Source organism: Scardinius erythrophthalmus, assembly GCF_964197995.2.
Source record: "Scardinius erythrophthalmus genome assembly, chromosome: 2".
NCBI classification, from domain to species: Eukaryota; Metazoa; Chordata; class Actinopteri; order Cypriniformes; family Leuciscidae; genus Scardinius; species Scardinius erythrophthalmus.
In genome coordinates, this window is record NC_138222.1 from 48,025,833 (window position 1) to 48,035,000 (window position 9,168).

At 36.9% G+C, this 9,168-nt stretch overlaps 1 protein-coding gene across 1 annotated transcript; it reads left to right on the top strand.

Annotated features, from left to right (window-relative positions):
• Positions 1 to 162: 162 nt before the first annotated feature.
• nicol1 (NELL2 interacting cell ontogeny regulator 1) lies at positions 163 to 2,576 on the top strand. The gene is made up of 4 exons (XM_081392814.1): positions 163 to 336; positions 643 to 778; positions 1,077 to 1,165; positions 1,875 to 2,576. The coding sequence occupies exons 2-4, from the start codon at positions 658 to 660 to the stop codon at positions 1,944 to 1,946; spliced, it is 282 nt and encodes a 93-aa protein (XP_081248940.1). The 5' UTR covers positions 163 to 336; positions 643 to 657; the 3' UTR covers positions 1,947 to 2,576.
• Positions 2,577 to 9,168: the final 6,592 nt, after the last annotated feature.

Below are 9,168 nucleotides of genomic sequence, written 5' to 3' on the forward strand. Positions count from 1 at the left end.
TCTATCTATCTATCTATCTATCTATCTATCTATCTATCTATCTATCTATCTATCTATCTATCTATCTATCTATCTATCTATCTATCTAAAACCTGCACTGTTCCTAATTAGTAATGCAATAAAAATCAAAACTTAACCCATGTGACCAGCAAGTAGCCAATCAGAGAGAAAAACGTTGTCTGGTTGTTAAACATATCGGACTCCCTCCTACGGTGCTCCGCGAAGGACAATAGACCTCAAAAACGCAATTGATGCTCCGCAACGAAACTGCGTCCTGAACGAATAGGAGGGCGGTGGTTTGACCAACGGTACTGCTGGCTTTATCAGAAACTACAGGTAATGCAAATTAGCTCTGCTTTTATTAGCTGTACTAATGCGCCTAACAGGAGTGGGACTGGAGTGTTTTGTTGATCGTATTTGTAAATGACCATACTTTACCATTATAAAGACAAAGGTAAAATAAAACAAAATATGATGCTCGACAGTCTCTTATTTTCGCTTTGTTAGTCTGTCTTTTGTGGGGTATTTCTCAATTTGTTAGTCGATTTTATCAAAAACCGTCTGCTATACGGTAAAATGTAAATAGTAAGAGCACTGTGTCCATTGCACCTTCACAGCGCCGAGTGTGTTGTGATTCCGCAGGTATTGTTGACGGTGATGCTGCGCCACAGTATGAGGCCAAGCGGAGCACTAGCGACAGTGGCGCTGCTGCTGATCCAGCTCGTCTGTTTCAAACACATTCTTGCCGAGGAATCAGGGACGGTCATCCCCGCTGAGAGTAAGACTGTGTGCTTTTATAGAAGTGTGGGAAACAAGCAATTTATCATTTCGTGTCTTCTCAACAATGGGAATGGCGTTTCCGGAGCAGTGCTATTTTAGTAATATTTATATACTTATTATAGTTTTGATTTATATTAGCAGTTTTCATTTTAATTTCAGTTTTTAGCAGTGTTATGTGCTTTTATGTGCCTACTTATAACAAAAATAGTTAAATATTAAAAGGTTTAGTTAATGATATTAACCCTGCTGCTGTTCAATGTGAATTCATTACCAACTGCACAATTTTGTTTTAATAGGTCGGCCATGCGTTGATTGTCATGCCTTCGAGTTCATGCAGAGAGCATTGCAAGACCTGAAGAAAACAGCTTTCAACTTAGACTCACGGGTGAGAACACATCGAGACATTTGAGACATAAACCATTGAATGCAGTCTTTTTCAGGCCAAGGACTTGGTGGACTAAGATGAAAGTGTTGTCCTAATTATATATTTGTTGTGGATATTTAAATGTAGGAGACAATAACATTTAATTGAACTTTACCTTCTCAACTTTAGCTTTTACAATTTCATATTACAAAAATTAATTTAAGAGCCAATGATAATTTGCTGACCCCCTTCAATATATGGTTACAGTATATGGTTGAAAATCCTTAAAATAAAGTCACCATGGAATCAAAGTTGACAATTGTTATTTCTTTAATGGAATATTGCAGTATTTATTATAACTTTTTTATAAATTACTTTCCCTTCCACTTACAACGACATCTCCTCTCTTCTCTGATGACGCGTTTACTGGCGCGAGGGCGGGGCAACCTGTCACTCACATGACATCACTGCAGTAACAAACCACATTGATCCAATCTTGTTCGAGAAGCCATTTCACTCAGATATACATCACAATAGCAAAGAAAAGACTATTGCAACTTCCATTTCATGCAGACTGTAATGTCAATCCCTGTTAATTTAGCAATTACAGAATCAAGCCATGAGAGAGGTTCATGTCTATTCGATCTGGTCGATGAAGCATCTTTCAGAAATGTTGGAGACAGACACCTTGGGGCTTCACTTTTGCTTTGTCATGTCTCATATTTTTCAGACGGAGAATTTGGTGCTGAGGGCTGAGAAGAGGGCGCTGTGCGACTGCATGCCGGCCAGCAGCCTGCGCTAAAAAAAAGCCAGACTCAGATATAGAAATCATTATATACCTAAAGGATACTACCTGCTCTCATCATAATACACACTCAAGCATCATAAATACACATTCCTGACTCAAGTCAACACAACATTCCACAGTTTAAATGTCAGTTATGAGAGGCACGTATTAGAGCAGCAGCAGCCAATACATTTAATTTTACATAAGTGTGTGTAAAGACAGGGGTACGTGTTTCCTCTCCAGGCACAATGCACTGCAAAATATTCTGAAAACATAAAATACACTACTTATTATAATTATTTACACAGTAGACTACACGTTGTTTTTTTTCAAATGTTGAATTGCGTTTTATATTTGTGTTCTAGAAATATCTGATTACAAGTCACAATGGTCATTTTAGATGAATTAAATATTAGAATTGAAATGTACATCTCCAGGAGTTGTCTTAAAGAGTGTTCAGTAAGATTATTAGATTATAGATATATGACTAGAAATGAATCTGCATGTAAAGTGATAGTCCAGAATTTTATATGAGGATTTATGAAAGGGTTCCTATAGAGATTACTTTGGTACTAAGATGTAAGTTCACAGCTGTAACAATGTCTTTTTGTGTGTAGAAAAAGTGCATTAAAACATGACACCATATTTCACTTTGAAAATCATTTGTGTCTTGTCAATGCTCGTAAAATCTTTGATTATGTGATATCTTCTTCAGATGCACTAAATTATGAGTAAAAAAAAAAAAAATCTAAATCCACCTTATCAGCAAAAACTTCAACATCAAGAAGTTTGCAGTTATTAAATAGAAGCATATAGAAGTTATTGAATGCGTTACATGCGAGAGAGGAGCTCACGCGCTAACCAGAGTAAGTAACCAGAAGGGGGCGCAAGGATATAAAGGTTAATTATAACTGTCGCAGCAATGCAGCACTTCCCATTGGGGTGTGAAAACACAGCTCTGCAGCGCAAGCAAGTTAAGGGAAAAATACACACAACATCAGTTAAACGGGAATTTAGAGAATGCCTCGGCCAACACTGTTACAGTGTAAAACTGCAGCGTGAAGACATCCAAACTATTGATACATGGTAAAAAAATAAACAAACTTTTCCTGATGATTGCACACTCTTCGTTTGCATCAACTGATGACGGTTTAGTGTAGTTAAAGGAGGGTAAAAAGAAAACCTTTGGTTAAAAAGGATGCACAGTGCTTTTTCATGTGGTTGAAGTGCAAAAAAAAAAAAAAAGTTTCTGTCTCACAGGAAAAACTGAAACACAAAAACAAAAATGATCTCTGAAACATAGAAAAACTCGTAATACCTGAATCAATGCATGTTTCAATAAAATTGAAAAACAATTGTCACTTTTGGGAGGATACAAATGGGAGGGACACAGAATATTTGTCACTATGAATTTAAACATGTTTTTAAGTTTAATAATAATAATTTAACACACATTCTGTTTTACTTGAAATGTTAAAGACCAAAAAAAAAAAATGTGTAATTAAAGATCAAACACTGGAAATTATCCATTTAGCAATTATGGTAAAAATGGACTAATGTTGCAGCTTTTATTATGATGATGGATGAGGATGGCAGAAGTTATAGTTACACTTTAGCTTCACTCATGATGTCCTGCAAATACGTGAAAATAATCAATTATACAGCAAATTTAAGTCCTAAACAAACAACAGGAGTTAGAAGTGCGCGTCTAAAATACAAATAAATGGCAGTACTTATCTCAGACCAGCCACAAGGACCTTGGAGGGTGTTTCACCCATGTAGTGAGTGGCTCATGAATACTTAAAGATCGTAATCCATTAATTATGCATACATATTTTTGCAGAGGCCTCAAATGAATTACTCATTAGGAGGCTAAACTATGAATAGGTCCGAGCATGGCCTTTTCTGGTGATAAAATATTCACTTTCCCCATTTTAGGTAAGAAAGAGAGGGAGTGAGAAAGATGCTACCACACCATTCTGGTGTAAAGAGTTTCTGAGCAGGGGGTTTGCAGAGAAGTGATGGATTGCGAAGAAAAAAAGACGGCACCATTACACACACTGTAAACGTGTGTGTGTGTGTAGTACTTAACTGACGATCTGCTACGAGGTGACGCCCTTTTGCATTATGCATCTGCTGACACCTCCACATCTCTTGCTGATTTCGAAAAAAATACAGAGTTGCTGTCTGTTTTTTCGAAGAGAACAAACCTCCAGCCTCTCTCCCAGACCCGTCTGTCTGTCTGTCTGTCTCCTACAGGATGGAGAATCCGGTTTGTTCCTGTTTCACTCTCCTCCTCCAGCCCTCCCTCTTAAACGCATTCTCTCTCCATCTCTCTCTCTGTAATTCTCCTGGTCTCCCTCTCTCTGACCCTGTGTCCCGATGCTGACAGTAGTGTCTGGGTGGTTGATGCCCCTGGCACTAGGCATGAGTCCCAGACGAAAGTGGACACAGTGTGCGGATGGTGGGCATCCTGGGACACACCCACAGATGGATTATTTTTAGAATCCAAAAATCCTGGAACAAAACACAGACACACAGTGATACTGATTAAAATGGAATCCATGCACTCAAAAACACTAGTTTATATCACCAAATTAATATATAACAATATATAACAGGAAGAATGGAATAAAAAGAAATGATGACCCTCTAAAGCAGGGGTTTTCAAACTTCACGATGCCATGGATTTTGCAAGGACCCCTTCCTAAAATATAAAGAAAGCTACATATTTTCATGCATAGACAGTTTCATACTTAACAAACGGAATCTTATAACTATGTGCAAAATATTGTTGTTTTTTTTCTGGAAAATATTAGTTCCATCAAGCCTCTTTTTCTATCCACCATTTTACTAGACATATAACTTTGGCTGTCAATACAACAAAATAATGATTTACCTCATGATTTCAGTTTAATTACTATTATTTAGAAAGCAGAATGAAATGTCAAATTCTGTAAATGTGTATTATTATATATTTTATGATTTTTCAATACAAATTTTTCTTTGAACTTTGTTTGCAGACCGTCTAGCCCTCATTTGCGCCCCCTTGGGGGTCTCCGGACATTAAAGCATAATTCATTAGCCATGATCATAGCTTTTGCTTAATGATGCTTTCTGTCGATCTCTACTTAACCTGTTGTAGAGTAACACCTTTAATAATATCTACAGCCTGTATCATTTTCTCCACTTTTAGGCTGTTATATTTCTGCTCTTGCTTTTGTGCTACTCTAATTTACTCTGGCTACTGTATGATAAACTGCTTGTGCTTTTTTTGGTCACACTTTATTTTAAGGTGACGTAGTTACTTGTTACATGTACTTACAATAGTAATAAAAGTAAATTATGTTAGTTACTCATGCACTAGTAACTAACCCTAACTCTATAGTAAGTATATGTAGTTAATTAATATTATTTAGAGTAAGTACAATGTAACTATGTCATCTTAAAATAAGGTGTAACCTTTTTTATATTTTAAGATGCTTTGGATAAAAGCGTCTGCTAAATGATTGCATGTAAACCACCCAGTCCCGACCCCAAATCGATTGATTGATTGAAGTTTATTTCGAGCAATAAAAAATAAAAGAATATATTATAGTATATATATATATACACACACACACATATACATTACAAATAATAATAAATCCTGTTCGATTGGAATATTTAATAATGATTAAGACTATAGTGTTACTGGATTTAATAGAAACACTTAATATTTTCATTTTCTCCTAACCTTATAAAGCCCCTCATAAAAATCTGATATTTATAGCAAGCGACACAAAAGGGTCACACTGGTTCGGTTGGGGGTAGGAGTACCTCACCTGACCCATGCGGTTCTGGGTGAACACCATTCATGTTGATGTGTGTGAAGCTGACAGATCAGAGGACATGGCATCGCATTCAACCCATTAACACATGCTGGTTTCCTGCCAGTTCTCTCCCTCATTCTGCCACTTCCTTTCGTTCTGTTTTTATGAGTTGCTAGTAAAAGCTGTGTGAGGAATATTAGTCCCTTCTGTATCCTATTTAATCTGCAGTACTTTTAATCATGTCGCACTAATCACATGATTACAAATGATATACATCAGTATACACTATGAAATCATATAATTAATAGAATATCTTAATAGCATCATATAACTATGAATATACTTATGTTCATATAATTAAATGTTTTTTTTAAATAAATAATTAACCGCACTTTTACAGAGCAAGAGAAAGTCTGTAACTGCTCAAACAAGGTCAAACAGTCACTGAATAATCAGGCAAAACAACATCTCAGATATACATAAATGTATAATGCAAAAGGTCTGCACATTATACAAGCCTGATAAGTTATATTAGCTCTGTAAGGGGTTTTACAGTCAAAGACCCTGAACCAGATATGATGAATGAAGACCCGGAGTCAGAATTATAATAAATTAAAGAAAAGATTTACTGAAGATAGTTTGCAGTTTCATCAGCAGAGGTCAACATCAAGACTCACATTATTCACATGTTGAATATATTTTTTTATCAAAACAAAACATCTTTCCATATTTCATTTCTGGAAGCCGGGCTAAATGAGCAAGCACTGTTACTGCATTCAGATATCAAATACAGACATTAGAGAATACAAGAACCTTTCAATAATCACACTGATACGGATGAGCGTGCCTACTCGTCCTGCTCGCCACATATATACTTGATTATAATCACTCATTATACATTGAAGCAGCGTTGCTTTCCAGAATCTATACCCTTCAGCTCCTAGCTTTTTGCAGTTAAATTGGTCAATGATGATTATCAATTGATTTAGACTTGTACAATGTTACAAAACTATTTCAAATAAATGCTGTTCTTTTGAACTTTCTATTAATCAAATCCTGAAAAAAAGTGTATCACGGTTTGCACAAAAATATTGAGCAGCACAACTGTTTTCAACAGTGATAATAATAAGAAATGTTTCTTGAGCATCAAATCAGCATATGAGAATGATTTCTGAAGGATCATGTGACACTGAAGACTGGAGTAATGATGCTAATAGAAATGTTATTTTAAATTATTAATTTTTCACTGCTGTTAATATTTTATTATTTTTTGTTTCACAATATTACTGTTTTTACTGTAGGCCTATTTTTGATCAAATAAATGCAACCATAGTGAACAGAAGAGACTTTTATCTAAAAATATTTCACTGATTTTCAACAGTGTTAGGTGTATGTAAATATGACAGCCATTACTGTCAAAATGATCTAGGCTGCAGATAATAGACTTATAGTTTCTAGATCAAGGTTATGAAGACTCTAGTTTAAATTGGTTTATTTTGTTGTTCTTTCTCACTTGCTAATATCACACAGTTTATGAAACACAAAACTAATTTCTTATACTCGAAAGTAAAAGCCCTAGAGCTACTTAACCATTGACTCTTATTGACTCTTATTTCTGGAAATGAGAAAAGTTGAGTAATGCTAATTGTATACAGCCAGTAGAAAAATGAGAAGTGTTACTCAGAGACCCACTGGTTCAAACCAATACACGTGCACAAACGCACGCACGCACGCCCGCCCATTCATGGGGGGCCCTGGCCATTATAACAATCACACAAAGCAGAAAGATTATTCACTCATGTATGAGGAATGCTCTCTAATATTTGTGCTAAGTTCTAATTTCACATAGTCACACATTGCATCTTTAAGAAGAATGGGCAATAAATGAATTATAATTTTTAAATGCAGGCATGTGAATTGCCTTACATACACAGACTTGTCTTATAGTAAGTGTCTCGGAAACCCCAACCTTGCCACGCACACACACTAATGATTACGATTTCTGAGAATCTGAAAGGTCAAGGGTTACTGCAAAATGAAGCACACACTATATGCAGTTTCGATGCTGTCTGGCATTTGGGGTTGCCACTTCCCTCTGGACTGCTGAGGTCAAAGGTCAAGTTAAATAATAAGGACAATGGAAGGAGAAACAAGTGACCTCATGTAGGCTACTCAAAGGCTATTCAAAAGGAACCAACCATTCAACCACTTTTTAAAAGTAATCTGATGAGTTAGTTAAGATTAATTTTCAATTATGGTATTTTCTATTCATTTAGGAGTCACATTACTAAAATATGCTAATTCATTCTCACTGAAGATTAATGTAAGTGAGCTGTATTATAAAATATTGTGATAAGATTTTCGGTTCAAGTTCAGACAGAGCAAGAACACAGCTTTTAGCTGCGCAAACATTAATTCTAACAAATATTATACTAGCCTATACTTAAATATTATGAAAATACATCTTCAAACTGACAAGAGTGCTGCTCACAGCTCGAGCGCGCACGCCCGTTATCCGGTCTGCCCGCGTGCACGCTGATGCTGATGCTGAGAAAAGTCCGCATCTTCACTAGAGCTATTAGGCCTCATACTCGCGCTTTTATTTTATTTTTATTGTTGAGGAACGTCGCTTTCGTATTAGTGCGCATGTAAGATAAAGCCTGCTCAAACATTTAGAAAAAAAGACGACTCTTTTCGTGTGGGAGGGGGAGGGTCTGGTCGGGGAAGAAAAGAAAAGAAGAAGAAGAAAGGGCGGGGGCGATCCAGTCTAAACTAGTTCTGTACAATACGACCTTATTCAAATCGAGGCGAATTTCTTCAGGGTGTCTATAACAAATATGCAGCCTGAATCATTTATAACTAGGTACTGACGTAATCCGGTTATAGCGGGAGTTGTGTTTAGCTATTCTTGCGATAGAAATGTAGAAATGAGGTCCCAAGAAGAAAAGGATGCAAACCATGTAAACCAAAGAGTAGCATTGCAGTGCAGTAAAAGTGTCACTCACACACACACGCTGGTAAAATGAAACCCGCCGACATCTGCACACTCATTGTAAAATGTGCAGGTCCGGTGTGTATAACGTTGATGTATGCAGACTGATGTTGCGCAGCATCGTCGTGACGTTGTAGATATACTGCAATCGCGAGCGGGGGTTCATCTTGGCGCTCCAGAGCGCATCAGGTTCACTCTCCCCCCCCCCCCAAAACACAAACATGTGAGGAATTTCGCCGGTGTACTGACGGGGGCAAAAATACTGTTTCAAAAAGACACGTTACTGTGTATCTTTTGTACTCTCACCTCCCACCGCCGTGATGTGGCACAGCGCCGCATCCAATCAGCGAGATGAGGAGAACACCCACACCCCAGAATCTGAATGCGGCTTTGGCGCATTATAAATACCACTTGTGATGCACCGGCAAGTCTT